This window comes from Halyomorpha halys, unplaced genomic scaffold (assembly GCF_000696795.3).
Source record: "Halyomorpha halys isolate HHAL.00 unplaced genomic scaffold, Hhal_1.1 Scaffold34.1, whole genome shotgun sequence".
Lineage (NCBI taxonomy): Eukaryota > Metazoa > Arthropoda > Insecta > Hemiptera > Pentatomidae > Halyomorpha > Halyomorpha halys.
In genome coordinates, this window is record NW_027105031.1 from 1,481,083 (window position 1) to 1,502,124 (window position 21,042).

At 28.6% G+C, this 21,042-nt stretch overlaps 1 protein-coding gene across 10 annotated transcripts in view; it reads left to right on the forward strand.

Annotated features, from left to right (window-relative positions):
• The window catches only part of trc (Serine/threonine-protein kinase tricornered), a 334,990-nt gene that overhangs the window by 230,427 nt on the left and 83,521 nt on the right, over positions 1–21,042 (forward strand). For 3 of the 10 annotated variants that reach the window (XM_067047828.1, XM_067047835.1, XM_067047840.1), the window contains one exon: positions 1,683–1,733. The exons of 6 other annotated variants lie outside the window; for them this stretch is intronic. In XM_067047828.1, coding sequence (XP_066903929.1) covers positions 1,683–1,733 — 51 coding nt within the window. Of the gene's footprint in view, positions 1–1,682; positions 1,734–14,563; positions 14,719–21,042 lie in introns of those variants that run through there. One more of the 10 variants, XM_014428889.3, reaches the window with a different exon arrangement.

A 21,042-nucleotide genomic window follows, 5' to 3' on the forward strand; every position in this document is an offset into this window, starting at 1 on the left:
GAGTATATGGCTATATCATCAGCATAAGCAGATATTTGAGCATTGTCAAATTTAGTCCCGACTATGTGGGCAGTGTATATATTAAATAGAAAATTCATACGAAAATTTTAAAAATAAAGTGTTTACAAATATTTTCTATTTAGTTCTGTATAAATAAATATCGGGAGGAAGTAAATAGTAGAACACTCTTCCCTAGAAAAGGAAACAATACCGGTCTTGAAACTTTTTTAAAGACCAATTCATTAGGTTTCTAAAAAAAGTTTTTAAAGTGAGACCAAGTAAGTTTATATTTTTTTTAATATTATTTCATGCTATAATTGTAAAAATCTTTCAATGCAAAAGAGGCGATCCTAGTATAGACCAATTTTATGAATTTTTTTATCAGATATAGAAAAAAATAAAAATGTTGCTCATGTTTCGCTTTATAAGGCACTAAATTTATACAGATATACATGCACTATAACGATATTATCCATTAATTCTTTTAAATTGTGTTGTAATTCTCTGTTTTTTTTTAATTGAAGGTAGTAGCGGAAAACACTTCAATTGTTTCATTTCGTTAGATACTTTATATAATTTAATTTAAAATTATACAACTTGTACTTGTATTATAATTGTATCACAACTTGTAAAATTAACAATTCTTATAACTACATAAGCCGTTTGCTTTAAATTTTTATCATTTTATGTAATTAAAAATATTTTTCAATTTAAAACAATCAAATTGATTGTGTGATGTACTTCCCTGAATTGGCCTAGTTGGCTTTTTCCTTTGAAAAAAAAAATTATTCATTTAATTGTGGCATTAAAAGATGGCGTAGTTTCAATTGCCCAAGTGGATAATTTTAGCAACTGAAAATAGCTTTCTTGATAGTTTAATGATTGTACTATAGACAATAGATCAATTATTCCCCATGTTTTTAGCCCGCGTAAGTTCCCTGTCTATATCACTTAGGAAGTTCATATAATGAGAAAAAAACACGCAATACTGTACTTCTTGTATATTTCTTCATTCTTATGGAACATAAATATGTCCTTCAGTATTATTTTAATTTTAGTTTGTATACCTATGTAGGTACTTACAGATTTGTGAAAGGGTGCAACATAAATCTCCATACTTTTTATTTTTAGAGAAGAGAGAAAGAAATACTTTATTCATTCATGCTGCTCAAATACATCGGGTTGCTACATAACACAGCATACTGATCAAACCGTGACTGGACATATATAAATTACATATTTTTATATGATATAATATAATAGAAAGATAACATTTTTTTTTTCACATTACATTTGGGTAAATTCTGAATTAGAATGAGCACTGGTAAAAAATAGTAAATAGATCACCCAGTCTATCCAGATTCATTCCAAGAATAACAGTAAATAATTTCGTTTTACTAAAATACAAAAATTATAAACATAAACATTTTTGCTGAATTCTGACAAAACATATCCTTCCGTAGAAGTTATTTTGCAACTTTATTTTAAAGTTCAAATTAAATTTTCCATTATATAATTGTTTTTTTCTTCAATTTTATGACCAAATGAATCCATACTTGTAGGTTATCATCAAGCTTTCCAAATTTTAAAAATTGTATGTTTTGAATCATACTATCTACCTAATATTTATTTATTTTAATATCATTTCACTGCTTCTACTAATCCTATTCCTTGTTTTTTAGGTAAGTTGTCACAACCAGTTTTGCTGAAAATGTGTACTATTATTTCTTACCGTAAGTATTAAGTACTATTTAATTTGATCCCATCAAGTACAGATTTTTTTTATTTGTAAAAATGAGTTTAGCCATTATTTAGTTGTAATTAATAAATCTTTTTTTTTAAATATTTTAATTGTTTAATTTTGCATTTGCTTTGACAGATAGAATTAATTTCAGTAGTTTTCATAACCAAACAACACAGATAAATTTAGCGAAAAACGTTTTTCCTTATCTGCCAAACTTAACAGTTAACGTGTTACTTGGGGCAGCCCGCAGCTCAGATGTTAAGACACAGTCTTGCCAATCTGGTGTCTATTGGCGGTGCCGGTTCGAATCCGGCCTGGGGCGTTGACTTTTTTCATTGATTGGCGGTCCCACAAAATGAAAAACTTTGACCCCAACCATGTTTTGGCAGTATAGGACTCCAACGGGAGTCTTGGCGGGAAAAAAAGAAAAACGTATTACTTAATGTCACAGTCATTACATTACATGTCAAGTACATTTTGAATGCTTAATGTTCCGTATAGTTCTTCTATAAAAGCCAAGCTTTTTTCAGCATTATTTGGACACCTCTGTAATATAACACTAAAATTAAAAGAATAAAAGAGTGTGCTAAAACTGTCATAATTCTAAACGGACACTATGGTAAAGCTCTATGGTCGTATGGAAGTAAAATTGTTGTTATCTGCCAAAACAGCGTTCTCGTTCCTATTTCAGTCGAATATATTTGACACTTTTATTCTTTGTCGTTTTAGAGGAATTACTTCAGAAGAAACTGACATAAAATCCATACCAAAGGCATCGGCCTGGTGACCGCACCTTTCATGCTATAACCTATACCGCCTCCTAATGGAACTTGTGAAACCTATATCACAAAAAATGGATTTATTTATCATTTATAAACAATTGTTTATAGCTTTAAAACAATCTGGGAATTAAAAAAAAAAAATAAAGTGTCGAATAAATAGCTTACAAGAACAAATTACAATACAAGTACTAAATGTTTGCTGAGGGAGTTAAAGCGTCACCTTTGCAACATAGTAACTTCAACGGCGCCGGTTCGATTCCGATTTGGGCGGGTTGGCCTTTATTTCGTGGCGGTAACAGGTAATGAAAATTAGATGCTCTCACACTGGTTAAAATGCTCACATTGCTTATCTGTATATAACTCATCCGTTGTTTAACCAGTTAAACAAAGTTCCAGTTACAAAAAAACCTCACAATTATTAGTATTAATAACTGGTGGGGGAACTAGTCCGACCAGTCGGCCTATTGGTCTTTTTTACCAATCCCTTTCTTACATACCAAGATGGGAGTGTTAAGAATCTTTTCTCGGGGCTGTAGATAAATTAATATGAACTGCCTTAGTGGAAATCGAACCCACAATGTTCCCAAGCACTGTGAACCCTCGCATATATGCGTCCCCACGATAACAATCCTACATTTATTGAAGTACTCTAGATCCCTTATCGTCTCAGAGGCGATGGATTTTTACCAATAAGTTATCAATAAAAAGGGAATTTAATAAAAAAAGTGACTCATCTCATTTTCGATTGCTTAATTCTTACTGGAACTTAAATAAAATTCATTCACAAGTGTGAACTGCGGTAGCAAGTTAGAGAATCGAGACGGTTCACATTGGGTTTTAAAGGTTTTGGTGTGGCCTCAAAATCCAGGTACAAGTATAAGTTTGATCCTTTTAAATCCCAAAAGGAACCGTTTTCGTTCTAGCTCACGAATTCGGGAAGGGTCAAAACTAAATAAATCTGACGATAATCGCCATAGTTGCCATAATATGACTCATCACAGTTGTTCTTTCCCGTTCCTAACTCCAAAACCCTGCCAAACATAAAATTATGTTAAAGTGAGCCTGCACTTTTTCAATTATACAGTATAATTACGTATTAGTCCTTATCAGGCAACATTCAATTAAAATTAGCTTAAATGAATTAAAATTTTACCGCCAACATAGAAGTTTTTTTTTCCGTTGATGCTTGGTAATTACTTATTGAGTGAAAGATTATCAACTTCCTAAAGTAACATAATGAGTTATCATCAACAATTAATATTGAGAATATTATTTTATAGAGATTCCTTTGATAATTTTATCGAAGTAGCGTAGTTCATATTATACAACTAGATACCGTGATTGTCTTGAATTAAGTCGAGCTCAAATTGCACTGGGAATGTTCTAAAATAATTTGACCTCAAAATATTGTAAAAATATCGTCCTGAATATGTTAAGCCTCTCCGTTTCTAAATAAATAACGCTTTTTTGAACGAACGGATCAATCTTCATATCTTGAATTTTTCAATGAATGTTTTGAAACCTTTTGAACTTGAGATATTGAAAAATTGTTGATACAAATATGTTTAGTTTGTACGTCAGAAGATATATAACAATTGTTCGTGCAATTCGTAAGTTTGATGTATTAAATTACTCAGTGATATCCATGACTATTTTGAAACTGGTTGAGCTCAAAATAGGGAAATTGTTAGATTTTTTTTGTCGTTCCTATGGAACGTCCCGGGCTCTGTGCTTTAATGCCGTAAAACTTTACCGATTTTGAAATAACCCACGGATTAAGCATGAGTCAAACCTAACTCTAATTTATTATAGAGAAGGGTAGATATCAAATGCAAGAGCCATCGCTGGAATAAATTGGTTATGTATAATTTGAACTAGTATTAACAATAAATTTCTCGTGCAATAGATATTATTTATTTGTTTATAGTTTATTTCCAATAATTTTGCTTCATTCCCGTGTATATGTATTTTATTCGCTTTAAAGTATCACTTTATTAAAAGGAGGATAAGAAAAAAAAAATGCTGAAGGTAAAATACGTTATGTCAAAGTCATTTCAATCATAAGTAGTATTACGAATTTTACTTTAATAGTTGAATTTATGAAATGGTTAAATTATTTATTTCTGTTACAAGTTTCTCAAAATCATCCATTACTAGTCGATTTCATAGTTTTTAGGAATAGGAACTGTTAAAACCATTTTTATACTATCCCATATTGTGAAATCCAGTTTACATAAATTCTGTTTGCAGAAACTATCTGCTATGTTGAGACCTTGTTAAGAACTGGAACTGGTTGAAAAATGTTGACAAACTCTGTTTGGGTAGCGAAAATTGTGATAGTCTTGTACCACGCATTATTTTGTATTAGTTTCCTCAGCAAAAGAGACGAGACAATGACATCGCCTATTCTCATAAGTATCTAAAGAACCTGTTCCTTTTTTTGGTTTCGTCAGTTTCCTCCCTCATAAACTAAATATCAGTGCCCGCGGTGGTAATGCATCATTTACTCCCGATTTCACGGTTTGTGTAACTGATAGACCTTTGTGCGGTTACCGGTGCGTAACACCCGTTACCCGAGTCGCCTAGAAAACCAATCGCGGGCCTAAACATAATAATGACTTCACCTTTCTCTTTTCTGTCATCGCTGATCGCCATTCAAGCACCTCATTGTCGCCCGTTATTTGACGACTTTCAGAATCGATTTACCCCTAGAAAGAGATCTGAAATATCTTTTACATAATGAACATTTTATTAATCTGCTAATCCGAGAATGGGTTATATATATAATTGCTACTGATGGACGCTATATCGGCACTCTGTTAAGATACGGCAGCCTTAATATTAACTCTTGTATAAACATTTAAGAAAAAAACTAACATGCAATGTATATAAACAGAAATAAGAACATTAATAAAACAGTATTATTTTAGTCTTCATAAGCTTTATTTCTATGGTCTTTTCACTTTTTTTTTTGTTTTAATGTCTATTATCTGACGTCCCTTAAGTATATAGATTTTAAATTTGATCTTTGACATCCTTACAGACCATCACTGAACTTAATTATCCTTTGAAGTAAATCATCACTACTTCTTAAATATTGTTTTAACCTGCTGCTTTACCTTAGCTCCGATCACATAGATGACCTCCCGAGCTAACAGACCTTAACAGAAATCCTGAGCCGCAGTTACGAAAGAGATATAAACAACATAAGATTTGGAAACATTCCTTATGGGGTTATAAGCTCTATCTTAGCTTCACCTGTCCTGCTCCGGTAGTTAATTTATTTTGAGATATCTATATCTTAGGAACTATGTGACATACAGATGTCTATTAGCACTCAAATTAAAGCTAGTTTAATGGACTATAAAGAAGTTTATGACCTTTACCTTCGTAGGAATAGTAGTTTTCGTGGTATTTGCTAAAATAAATTGATTTATAGTTGTTCGGACAATAAATTGTATTTATGAAAAACTTTAATTCAGAAACCAATGGACGTTCTGATGTCTGTCAGCGCTCAAATTAAAGCTAGTTAAATTTACTACAAAATAGTTAATTATGTTTATCTTTGTAGGAGTAGTAGTTTTTATGACATTTGACAAAATAAACTCACAAAATGGAAATTTCTAGTAGTTGTTCGTATAAAATGATGGATTTTTGAAAAAATATATCTCTAGATCTATAAGACAACACTCAAAATAAAGTAGTTTATGACACTTATCTTCGTAGGGGTAGTAGTTTTTATGTTATTCACATATGAATATAAATTTGGCAAATGAAAATTTGTCTGAATTACTATAAATCAATTTTTAAAGAAATTTGAATTTATTAAGAAATTTTAGCGAATTTCTTGTAAAATATTACGAAGATAAACATCATAAACTAGTTTATAGCTTATTATACTAACTTTAATTTGAGTGCTAATAAACATCTGTACGTCAAATGGTTTTTGAGATATACATTTTTCAAAATAAATTCACTAACTACTGATCTTTTAGTACGTCCCATTAAACATTTTTATGATATGTTGCTTTTTAAAAAGCTATATCTCGAAAACTATTTAACGTAAATAACTCTATTAGGGCTCATATTTTAGAAAATTTACTCTTCTTTAAATGACGTTCTCTTAGGTTTTCTTGTGTTGTTCCTACTTTTTAATATATAGAGCTCCGAATGAAAAATTAGTTGTTTTTTTTACTTTGAAACAGCCGCCATTTTTTATTCTCCCTACCTATACTTAGCAGACTCATCAATTTTGACTATTAATTATATATAGCTTTCATTAAAGTAATCAAAAATTGGGGTGAGATAACTGCCTTTTTTCTCCTCTTGGGCTCTTGTACTATTACCTGATATAGACAGTAAATCAGTTAAAAAACCTTTTTTGATCGGGCTGTCCATATTCAATGTATTAATAGTATCTTTTTTTATAGTGCTAAATCCCAAACTGGAAAGAACCTAAAACATATAATGATTGTTGTTTTTATAATGTTGATATTACCGGTTCTAAAAAAGTTAAAATACCCGCATGACAACTACCAATGGTCGAGATCTGTTTTGTTGTTCTTATCCGGTTGGGATACACTCAACCGACGGATTTTTTCCTGAATTCATTGAAGACCAGCTGCCATTTCATTGCGCTTTGAGATGTCCCAGGAGGCTCCTCCGATCTCAGAATCTTTTCCTAAGCACAATGGAAGATAAATATTTTCTTGAGGTAAATAAAAACAGTACAATTCCTTATTCTCTCAACTACTACCCTTTTTCTCCATTTATAAAAACAAGAATTCAATCTCTATATTTATAACAATGTCTTGTTTGTTTAAAAGGACATTTAAAAGCTTAGTTGTTTCATATACTATGTATATTATTTGTTTTGTTTTTTTCCAAAGTATTTATTAGTAATACTATGATAGTAATATGTTGAAAATCAAAATATAAATTCATTATTTATTATATAAAAAATTTTAAATGTTTTGTTAGCGATTTTAAAAAATACTCCTCGGAAATCTGTTATCATTTTTTTTATACATTATTTATGTTCTCTTTGTGATGCAAAAAAAAATCTGTGAAATCATTTAAATTTAAACTAGTTTTCTGACACCAAGTTGAGAAAAAAGTTGTGAAATAACAATTATTTTATGGTTAAGGATATAGTAATGTTTTAAAAAGTATTTATTCTTATAGTAAGTAATTAGGCGTTGTTTGTCATTAAGAACTTTTATAGCTTCTTTATTATAATTGTATAATAGCAAATTCCTTTAGAGTATATTAAAATAACGTTCATCAATTGATAAATTTTATAACAGAAAACATGTCTGTCAATCTTGTCAAAACAGATGTGTTAGCGATGCATTATTCCATTACTGATGTTTGTATTGAATGTTTTGACGTCAGAGCCGCTGGTTCTAACCAGATGCGCATTTAATGATACATTTTTTTTTTTTTCATGAAACTTTGCTAGCTACTTGGGTCATTCTTATGTTATTTGATATCCTCAGTCTTTACATTCCCATGGTTTCTTAGGTCAGAAAAAAATTAATTTGTTGGTATTTTGTAAAAGAACACCTTGGTAAAATTAATACCCTCCTACCTCAATTCTTAATTAAAAAAAAATTTTAATGTTATGTAATATAAAAACTCAAGAGTGTTACTGTTATTTATATCTTTTTTTTCCTCATTTAAAGCTATAAGAAATAGAGATGAATAAACACGTTCAAACCTTGCATACACCAAACTAAATATATTAGTTATTTATTTATGTTATGTGGCGTAATATATTAATTAATAAATACTTCTGAAGATATACAAGTATCCTCAGTGCAATTCAACTATGACAATTATATCATTATAAATGATTTCTATTTGTCTTATGCAATTTCGTTTTCAGTAAAATCTTCCATGAAAATATTTATTTTAAGCACAATTCACACTATCTTGGTAAAATAGCAGCTGTTATTTTCAGTTTCAAAGGTTTCAGTTTTATTATCCAAACGTAGATGTTATGAAATTACTAATTTCATGCTAAATCTGCCTTATTTCAGATGAAGGCCGCTAATCTGTGCCCATTACAACAAAACAAATTTGACTAGTATTTTTACAAATAATTATTAGCTTATACAGCTTTTTTTATGAAAAATAAGCTAGTATATTAAGAATTAAAATTAAAACTGTATCAGTTATTAGTTCTTCAGAACCCTCATCCCTTTGATTTATAGAGGCTCTATTAAAATATACTCGTTCTCTAAATAATAAGTGAGTACAATTGAAAGAAAAATCTACTGGTCAGAGCTACATGGAAAAGTACTGAATAGGATGCACGTTACTACCATATCATTTTTCAGGTTTTATTCATTTTATTAATTTTTTTTTTAAACATTAATTTTGTATGTAGCTGTAAAACACATAATAACATTAGTATTCCTAAAGCTTCCACTACGCCTTGACGATCTGTATGACGTGATGTTCCATTTCCTCGATGCCGTTCCGCATTCGAATGGATCGGCTGATCGTTTTCGATGAGCAGTGAGTGGCCTTCATGGCTGGGCTTATTAACGTGTCTCGTTTAGAACGTGAACGGTATTAGTAACGGAACGCCAAAGCTCTCAGTGTTTTATTACTTTTTGCTCATTATGTCTAATTAGCCTAAACATGTCGCGTTATAGAAATATCGGCGTCTCCGGAATTGTGAGCATTATTATTTTTAAAAAGAGGATACTCTAGAGACGTAATATAAATAGCTTTTTTGATGGATCGTTTTTATTATTCATTCGTCATCATAATTCAGCCATATTTTACGTCGAACCATTCCTCAGCGCCTTTACATTTACATTTGATGTGTATAAAAGAAAATCTGAAAGAATGACTAAAAACAAAAATGATTTTTGTATATTTAATTTTTTTATGAACTGGAGTTGGTTAACACAAAAAGAAATAGTTTTGTGGAGTAATCTCTATAGTGAAAACTAAAATTGGGTTTGCTGTTATCTAAAACCTATAATTAAAAACGTTACACCAGAAAAACATTTAATATTTTGTGTGATTTTTTATGTAAAATGTCAGTTAAAAATAAAAAAAAAAATAGAAATACCGTAGAAAATGAAAGATACAATTAAATGCAAAACAAAATAATAAATTTAATGAATAATAATGTAATATAATGATGATTGATACCTACTTACAGTTAGACAGTTATAGAGCATATGAATATCTGGTTTATTTCGGTTCATGATTATAGAAATTAGGGTTGTGAAATGTAGGATAAATAGGTGAAAGAAATGAGTAATTGAATCTGTTGTTGACGATTGAAGCAAATCTTGAAGGGTCTAAATCTTCAAAAGTGAAATAAAGTATTGAATTGAATGAAATGATTGACACTGACCGATAATGATCTGCACTACAATTTAGTACAGCAATGATCATTAAATGCTTATAAATCACTAAAGCGCGAGTGAAAAAAAACAAATAAGCAGTCAACCTAACATGGAGCAAGGATATAAACGTCTAATTTACCACTAATTTTATTTATTCATTTATTCCTATCTAGTCGTGTAATCCTTCTTATGATCTAGTATTCTCAGTCATACAATACATCTAGCCTTGTCCTGGAATTCTATACGTCCTGGATATCTTCCATTATCCTCACCCTCCTGGATTTTCCAGGTGTAACGAATCTGTGTCTGGTTGTTATGAGAGGACGTCATCTGGACTCAACCTCTCTCTCGGTTATAAATTTACACCGAATACTCCTGTAAAAACATCGTAAGATCGGTTTGTCTTGTCAAGTTATTTCACTCCTATTTTTGATAACTTTACTTACTGAAAATTATATACAATTAAAAGTCAAAACTGAAGATTCTCCCAATTTGAGAGGAATAAAAAATGGTGGCTGTCCCAAAACGATAAAAAAAATTTTTTTTCGAATAATACGATACGTTTCGTTTTTAACTTATAGAAAATGGGTATAATACTAATATAAAAAAAATACTCTGTCATGCTTGCGGTGTGCCGTATTATTTGCAGATGAAATTAGAAAATTACAATTCATAAGTTGAAATTCGATTTTCTTTCTACCTTTTCGTTTATTCTATGAAAAAAAAACTCAATCTGGAATTCTTGATCATTTAGTTATTTGATCCCTTCTCATCTTTGACTTATATGAAATCAACATTTCGTAAAATTATTTTGCCAAGTATAATGAACCTATTAAACGTTCCAATTTCTATCAGCACTCAAACTAAGAGTAAGCTTGTGAATTGCACCATAATGTATATCATAATAATTATCTTCGTAGCAGTAATAGATTCAATGATATTTTTCAAACTAAATCTAAATAACATTGGTTTCTGGTTATTTGAAAAACTAATTTGGTTTATAAAACTAATATTTCAGGTAATTATTAAACGTACAGGGCCCTGTTCCTATACTTGTATTATGAACCAATACAAGTATAGGAACAACCTGGTAATAATAATAGAAATAACTGTAATACTTATAAAAATTTTTGTTATAATAGGGATGACTATTAGTGATATTACTGGGGTTTAAGTTACTATTGTACAAGTCAGTGTAATTGCCCCTGCCCAAATTGAAGCTTGTTAAATGCATCAAATGTAGTTCATAATGATTTTCTTAGTAAGAAACTATTAAAATTGACCCTCAAGATAGTTTATAATTTATGTTTTCGGAGGAGTAGTAGCTTCGATGATATTTGCCTCAATAAATTAACGAAATATTGCTCTATCGTTATTTGGGTATCATAATATTATCTGTTAATAAGTCAAATCATTAATCATTGTGCAATAATTAACATATGTATAATAGATCTTGTGTTTTAAAGAATAATATGGTACATTAGAAAAAAAATCTAACCAAAATGATTCCTTTGGGATATGTTAAGTTGGTGATTTATAATTTGATAAGATCCTCGTTGATTTATTATTTATAATTCATTATAATGTAAGCTTGGTGTTAATACTTTTTGAATTAACGTACATGACCTTAAAAAACTAAAGAAGTAATAATAATCTAGGACCTAAATATATTCTGTTTTTTTAGGATTTTAGAAAGTATATTTAATTTTTTCATCCTTTCCTCCAACGAGAATACTCTATCATCCGATAGTACGAGAAAAGAGTCTTGTAAAGGGCATTGTTAAAGAAATGCCCTCTTTCCTTAGATTATTATCTCGTTATTGTTATTTCAATGGGTTAGGTTTTCCAATTTTTCTTTTTCTTTTTTTTTCTACTGCTAGGAATAAATATCTGTAACAAAAAAAAAAGCATAGTGATAATAGTATAAATTTAATTTTTTTTTAGTTAATCTTTTCTTCATTCAACGAAATTGTTCATATCAATTTATTAACATTTTAATCAACCGAAGTATATAACCTCTATTATAAAATTCGAATAAACAATCAAATATTTGTAAGTAGGTGTTAATATAGTTTTGATCTTATTCTATTACTTGTTTGTAGAAATTTAAAATTCTTCTACATTAATTTTCAATGTGGCGGTTTTGCATTATTTGACTTCAAAAGAAAAGTAGAAATTTGAATTCTTTATGTATTGTATATATTTTAAAATAAGTAAAGTAATTATTAATATGATTTACAGGAATAGACAGAGTGAATAATATAACGCGTTATTTAATTGTATATATTTACAATCTGGTTCATGCAGATCTTCACATCACATTTATTAATAGTAATTCTCAAAGCAGGTTTTGAACCCTACATAACGTCCTATCACAATAAAATTTTAAAGAATAATGAATCGTTGAGCTATAAATTTCGCGGTGAAGTGGTGAATAGCTCTTTACAGTTTTTATATAGTAAATAATAAAAGGGATTTCCAAATTCCGATAGTGGTAATTTGATGGATCAAAATGGGACAGATCGAGATTTAAAGATTTTGACTCGATCATCAAGCAGTTTGAGACTTGTTTCCTTTGCGCTATGTTTTTAGGCACTTTAATTTCCCGTTTTGGAAAAACAAACATGCCACCTTCAGCAAAGACATATATACCATTCTTATTGCCATGAACATTTTGTTGGTTAGGTCTTAGTTGATAATATAGCCATAGTAGTGATGAAGTTCTTACCCTGCTGTGGTTTGTAGACTTCACTCATTATAAGTGAAAGAACTAAAAACCAATGACTGATTTTCTCCATCAATCCACAGCTGACCATGCTGGGACGGATATTTAAAACGAACCAAGTCTGCTGGTTTTTCTAGAGTTCATATTGCCTCTTTCTAGCTGGTTATTGCAAACCACTGCCCTGGTTATTTCTGTCACATTTTCTTTGTTAAATCCGCCCGCAATCTAATTATAAAATGAAGACTGCGGGCAGATTTAACAAAGAAAATATTTACATATTCTCACTGCTATTTGACATTATATAGAAAGATTTTTATTAATTTTTTTAGGTTTTATACTGTTCAAAAAATGATGTTTTTTTAATGCAATAATCCATATTTTTAAAAATATTTATTGATTTACCTTAGTGCTCCGAATATTCACTCACCTGCCCCCTTTGTGAGCATATACGCCATTTAAAAGACTCGAGAAACATAATTGTTTCTAAAGAGGTATCTGATTCTAATTATTTTTTTTTGTAAATGAATTTCTTCAACTCCGGTCCATTAACCTTTGATCAATTTTTTTCCAAAACCTGAACCTACGAAATAAATAAATAAACCAATTATATTTTTAATGTTTTAACAATTATTTAAGCCACTTTTTTGTCAACAATTGACAGCATCATCTTGTAAAAGACAGTCATTTTACCAATATATTAATTGCATGTAAGATCTTTAAAGGGTTGGATGCATAGTACTAATTATTTACCATTATAACTATTATTGAAAAAAATATATTTGTTATGTATACTCTACTTTATATTATGTATACTATGCACCTTATTGTATTGATCCTCTATTTAAACTTACGTCAAAAAAACTATTATTTAAATGATTTTTCAATAATTATTTTTTTGCTTTTGTACATCGTTAAAATATGTTGATCTGAGAATATACTTTTTTGGTTAAAAATATGATAAATCTGGGCAGAACAACATTATCTTACTGTAAACAGTGATGTCATTCGATCTGAGATTTCGCAGCTTGGAAAGTTTGGTACATCTTATCATCCTAATACTAATATTGATCCAAGATTGCGTGTTAGTTGGTAAATCGTAGGAATCGTTTTACGATAGGTGCAGCGTATGAACATCACATCCTGTTTCCTTTATTAGTTATTTACTTGGTTTACGCCATCTCGATTAATGGCATTTCTTTATAAAAGGTAGTATGTGAACTGTATCATAGTAACATGACTTTGGTAGTCTATATAATTCCTAATATAAATAAACTCACATATTTCAATAAATTCAAAACACGTATTTCCAAAGGTCGTTCTCTTGAAATTATGAACTTTACAAATCAAAATCTTCCTGTATATCGAAGTTACTTGATGAAGTTTCTTTAAATTATACGTCGTTATCAAAATTTAATCTTTCTTTTTCGTGAGCGGTTCAACCGACTTTCATGTTGGTGGCCAATGTATTAATTATACTTTTTTTAGGAAGAATGGTTTTTCAGAAATTCACAGTTGGGTTTTTATTTATTAAGTTTTAAATAATGCTACAAATGTGAATATGTATATATATTTTTTTTTAATTATAATTTTTATAAATAATATCTCATTATTGTTCCCTAAACGTTTATTAAGCATTATTTAAAACTTTAAAATATAATTAATGTGAATAATAATATTTAGCTGGAAAATGAGGTGTTTAATTATAAATAACGATCTGATTGCTGTCCTTTCTCTCGTCATGAAGTTAGTTTTTTTATAGTTCAGTTTTTATACAGTATAATATACTACAATATGGCACCTTGTAGCAGATCAATTCTATAGCATTACTATTAATACTGAATATACTCATCTGAATATTTTTGCTGTATCGATCGCAACTTTTACCGCAGAGAAAGAGGCGATAGATTTCCACTTAGAAAGAGTTGGTGGGGATGGCTGTTGCGACACCGACTCGGGACAGAAATAGAAGAGTCAAGTTCAAACTGGGTCTGGTCAGTCTGCCCCGGTCATTGTTGTGAGGTGTGTCGTTCTTTCCGTCGATATTATTCTCGTGTGTTTATCCATAGCATAATTGATCAATAATTGCTTAATTAATCGGTAAGTTGCTTAATTTTATTATAATTACAATATCCATCAATTGTAACAACTATAGGAATATATTTAGCCTAGCAAAAAATTTAAATTTATTTTTTTTATAAATTATCTGTTACCATGAAATCATAAAAAATATTAGTTCATATAGTTCAAAAAATATTGACTTAACAAGAGGTAGTAGAAATCTATTGAAATTTTTATAACCTTGATCAAACCTCCATCTTACTAAGTTAATTTTTTTATCTTATCTCTTTTAATTTGTATAACAGATGCAAAAAAATACTCAAAAAATGTTTTAAAGCTCAATTTTCCTAATCATAAAGTAATTAATTAAAGATCCTCCAGTATTTTAAAAATATTTATTTGGTCAAAACAAGACACCTACCGTCATAAATGCAAAACAATATATTTAAAACGCTTGATAAATACATTATCTTTAATGATTGCAGTTTCAATATTGTATTTTTGTTTTAAATTATCGTTGAAATATCACTTTAAAAAAAAAAATCCTAATTTTATTAATAATGTAAGATAATGATATGTGTTGTATTTTTATTTCATATGTTAAATATTATGTTGGTTGAAATAGTTGAACTAAAACTATTTGTTTTATTTTCTGTTTGTTTATTCATTTTATTTATAAGTTATCAGAATAACTAACACAAATGATTTAGTATTTGACTATGGCAGATGTGTACATTAAATTTTACATTGATACCATTTGCTGTTATGGTGATTATTAACTTTAAATCAACAAGAAAATAAAATTCTGTGGATTGCGCCGATCAGTGAAATGTTTTGAAATGATCGTTACAAACACTTATTTCTAAATTTAATTATATGTATATTGCAATAAAATACTTTTTTGGCATTTCAATTTTATATGAATTTTAAATATTTTCTGTGTATGTGGTTTAACTTATGCTGAGGATGCTGCATTTATTAAATGAGTATTTAGGCATATTATAATTACCGTATCTAATACTTATATTCAGTCTACTTAAAATGTATGAACAGTAAAATTAAATCAAACTGTTGTACAATAAGCCATCTTTTATCCAACCGACAGTATCCATTTACTTAAAGACATATTCAGATTTATTTAAACAAAATGTTTAATAGAAAGTCATATTTTAAATGAAAAAAAAAAATTTTAAATCAAATTTAAAGAATATCTTAAAAAATAGTAATAGGGAAGTATAAAAATAAATAACAAATTACTAACATATTTTATAAACTAACTTATTCATTGAAGATAATGTATTCTTTCAACTTTTTCTTATTTCTTGAGCGACTGTTTACAATGTATCAGCCTTTATGGTAATTTATCCCTTCCCCTGATTATAAATGTTTTGTTCTTCATGGATTAAATAAATAATTATAATTAGTATCGTGTTTTGGTTATATCTTTTATTTTTGGTGTAGTTTAGTACTGTGCTGATAATTCTACCACATCATGACTTTTTTTTTTTGAAAGTCATTGAACTTGAAATAGCATTTATAAATAATGCTCACTGCTGACATCATTCATTCATTTTGAATTTAGAATTAGAAGTATTAATTGATAAATTAAATCTAAAAGTTTTACCCTAGCTTAAACATGTTGTTAAAAAAAGTTTAAGCCTACACAAATTGGAATTCTGCTTAAATAAATTTCGTATCTATTTGATTTTTTGTAGTTTTAAAATAAAAATATAATTTATAAATTAAAAACAATATATATTCTCAATTATTTTAAAACATTTTCATATTCTAAAAACTGAAATTGAATTATGCCTCTCGCCAAACGGGATTGATTCTCATGCCCTTTTATCGAACCGATAACATATCTTTTAAAATGTCCGGTAAACATTTTATAGGATTATATAATAATTATGCGTACAATATTGTTTCATTTTTTCGTTATTTACAAAATACAAGTTTTTTTTAACATATTCCTATAACTTTTAACATACATACCCCTAAAACTTGGATTTTCTAACATTTATTTTCCAAGGTTACATTATACTGCATCTAAATATCGGTTCCGTCAACTTTTATCTTCATTCACACAATAAAGCCTTTGAATCTTTATGTGTCACGCTTGAACGTGTTTAAATAATGTTCAACCACGTGTCTAACTTGCAGATCTTGTTCTCAATGCAAATGTATTGAGTTTTATTAATGCTATAAAACTAATGATTATGGTTTTATTCATTTAAAGGAAAATTATTTCAATATTACCAATAGTATAATTACAACGAAAGACAGTGAGTGGTGTGAATATTTTTCTTAAAAAATTGTAATTATTGGTTTTCACCTTTTTTATAGATATTTTTTTACCTGCTGAAACATTTGTTACTAATAAAATGATTTCCTTTTATTTGTTTTCTTCTTTAAATAATTTAGGAGTTTTTTCTACAAATGCCATTTTTTATTTTTATGGATAGTTATTATATAAAATTATTATTGAAGCATTTTAATGTAAATGGATTAAATTTTAAAATCAACTTAGTGTAAAATTTTAATTCGTCAAAAGAACTTATACTTTTCTAATGTGTATGCATTAACGTTTCATAGGAAACCCCTAAATAGATTGAAATAAAGTGATGCCTTCATAATGTATTACTTACCAGCAAAAGAGCATACATTTATAAATATAAAATATTTATTTCACTTTGACATTCATTGGTTTCCGTTAAATATTACCCAAGGCTATCACGAAGAGTTCCATTAATTTATTTTTTCTTAACGGAGCTCGCAGTCAAGCTTTCCCATAAAGTAAGCGGAATATTATATGGACGTTTTGTAATAACGGACCTCAGTCCGAATTTATTCCTTAATTATTAAGTCTTTCCATTATCTTTGAAGTTATTACTTCCCTCTTAACATCATCAGGACTTTATTAATAATATTAATTAATTTATGGAAACTTAATTCTATATAGTTAAGTATGCTATGTCTATATATTCTCCTTGACCTTATATAGTTTTATTAGTACTTTCATTTCTGTCTAGTTAATATTAATTATGCATAAATATAAATTGATGAATTTCATCACAGGAAATTACTTTACAGTAGAAAGTGTTCAAGTAATTTTTAATAGTAGCCGTTAGTGTTTAAATATTGTATTTTATCTCTACGAACGTTAAATTAGATTAATTTACATAATTATCGATAAATTATTGAATTAATCATACGCTTTTTTATTGTTTTAGTGAATGTCAGTTGTTTTATTGAAGTTGCTATTAATGTTAAAAGACATATTTTATTGGTCGTAGAAGTTGATAGTAAAATTTCTAATAATCTTTACGGAATTACGGTTTTAAGCACTTTGTGTTAGTTATTATTGGATATGGGAATTGAAATTTTATTGGCGAGGTTTAATAGAAAATTTAATATTGATCCTTATACACAATTGGAGTTTTAATTATTTAGTATAAATCTTCTGGATGGGTAATAAATACATATTGGAACTTTAGTAATATCCTAGATTTATATTACTAAAGTTCATGATATGCAGTTTAAGTAACTGTGTCATTTTCCTAAATTTAATTAAAGTTTCCTGTACAGAATTTATTTCAATAATTATGTGAGTGTTGTTCTGTGGTATTCTCTTTAGTTCTCGTTCTTCAAAATAACTTGACTGTTTTGAGGGAACGTTATGAGTGTATGGGGTGAAAGTTCTGAGTCTTAAAAAACCTGAGGAGTCCCGACAAAAGATGGACGAGGAGACCTTCTCAAACAAATTACGGTTAGTTCGGTATTCAGAGTGACTTTTCCCCAAATATATCTATGTTTTTTTGTTAGTATAGGAATATCCAAATATTAATTGACAATTTCTTTATTAATTTTTACTATCGTGGATCGTGTCATTTCACAAATGACACTCTTCTCATCCTGAATTGTCAAATCGAATCAATTCCCTTGATCAGTCTGAATTAGGAAGAACTTGTGATATATAAAATATTTTTCTATTCAAGCTTGTTGAATTGAAAAATCGAATAAGCATTTTTTGTGCAATTATAGTATTTTTCCAAAACTTTTTCAAACAACTTAGACCTAAATTCGTAGTCATTTTTGATCAGCTAGGTATATCGAAAGAAAAAAAAAAAAGAAAAACAGATATTTTCTCGATTCTCATTATTTTGTCTAAAACTTATTTTATTTTGCGATTACTTTCCATTTTTCTTTGTTTATGCCATCTTACTTTCCACTTTCTATGACATTCTTTCTGTTTAAACGTATATTTTATAACTATGATGTTTCTTTGACTTTAGTTGATTTAGTGATTTTTATCCATTTCATTGCTAGCAAAACATTCAGTGATTCACAGAGCGTAAAACCCAAAACGGGAAAACAGCTGTACAGTTTGTGCCAGCTGGCAAATTATATCTAACTTCTGGTCATTCTTTCTATCTCAGCAGATTTCAGGGCTCATTTCGCATACTCCAAAGCTTGCAATAATTTTTTATTGCCACTTTTTTTCCATATTAAACTTCTTAATTAATTAATAAATTTGATTATGCGTTAAATAAAATTTAGTTTGTTTTGGGGAATATGTTAGATTAACAGTAAGTTTATAAAAAATTATTTTTTTATTTTTTTTTTTAAGTGCAATGTTATCTTTTAATTTTTTTTTTAAACATTAAATTATATTAATTATTATAATAATGTTATATTTTATTTATTCTTTGAACCGTTTATAAATCTCTAAGCCTGTCTAAATGTACCTTTAACAACCTAAAATACTTTGCTGTACAAATTTACATATATGAAATAAAGTAAATTTGTTTTAAATATTGGAATGGCGAAATAACTACATATTATATATAATGGATAATACTTATTTATTTATTTTTAAAAATTAGAAATATTATAGTGCTGAAGACTGCAAAGAAGAGACTTATTTCAGTTTTAAGATAGCTTTATGAAACTTTTCGTTATTCACGATTTATTTCGTAGAACTGTTGTCTTAGCATCGATATGTGAAAAATATATATTTTTTCATGAAAATTATGGTAGGCTATTAATGGATTTGAACTAAAATAAAAATTATATAGGACAATGACATAGAAGTTCTTTAAAATGTTAAATTTTATTTCAATTAATAGAATATTATTATAATCGATAGATACATTAATTGTTGTTATGCATGCATTTTTTGGGGGAAGTGGAAAGGAATTGTTGATGGTTATTTTTCTCAAATTCAATTTTTTTCTATTTTTACTAGATTAGTCGTTATCGGCTTAGTAGTAGAATTATTTCGATAAGGCCTCTATCTATTCTTTGAATCATTATCATTTTAGATTAGTTTCTTTTCAATTCTGAGTAAAGGAATCTGTTGATTGTAGATTGTATGTCGATCCAGGCAGGCCACCGTGCATCTATAAATATTTAGACATGTGTGACCAACTTCTATACACTTCATCCTTTTAATTCCAAGTTCTAATGTAATAACATAAAGCAAGGGAGTGTTAATTTAATTTTGATTTTAAATATTAATATAACATGTTTTTTATTATTTTATGAGAATTTTTTCGTTAATTTTACATTTATAACTTAATAATATATTATATTAGGATTTAAAGTGTGATTAATGTTAATATAATAAAACATCTGCACTCCTTTTCACTAATACCTATTTATTTCCCTTTACTGCATTTAGGCTCTAGAGCTGTCATCAAGTATACTTTTTTAATTGTATATTAGTTTTATTACTGTCCAATCTAGACCATGCTTTTATTCCTTTCACTAAATTAATTTAGTTTTTGTCATACATTAAAACCTCTTACACTAGCTTGTTATTAGTTTTCTTTCAAAAACATTCTTTTATTTAGTTTGAATTAGGGACACATCTACTAATTACATATCTGATAAGTTTAATAATCAATTAATAGAATATTCTCTAATTCGAAGAAACCAGAAGGAGGAATTATTTATTATTAATTTCTGTACATAACACTTAACAGTATCGATAAAACGTTTGTAAACGATATCAAACAATGCACGAAACTATCTTGAGCAGACAAGTTAAGAACGCTTCTCGGTCACAGCCGCATGGACTAGGCCTACAAATAAGGGGCTCTAAAACCCCTATTTCGAGGGACATCTCTGGAAAGACGTAACATGACGCACATTCATAACGAACTACAGTTAAAAACTGTACACTGTATCAACAACACAATCCTATTCTCTTAAGAGTAGTGTTTTTCTTTACGCTTACCTATGATGATGGCCTACCTCCTTCAATCCTCTTCTCATTCTCCTTTCCGACAGTCTTAGTCCGTCCTTCCTTGCTAACTTACTGAATACGCCAATACGCCTTGTCGAGGGCCTTCTGCAGAG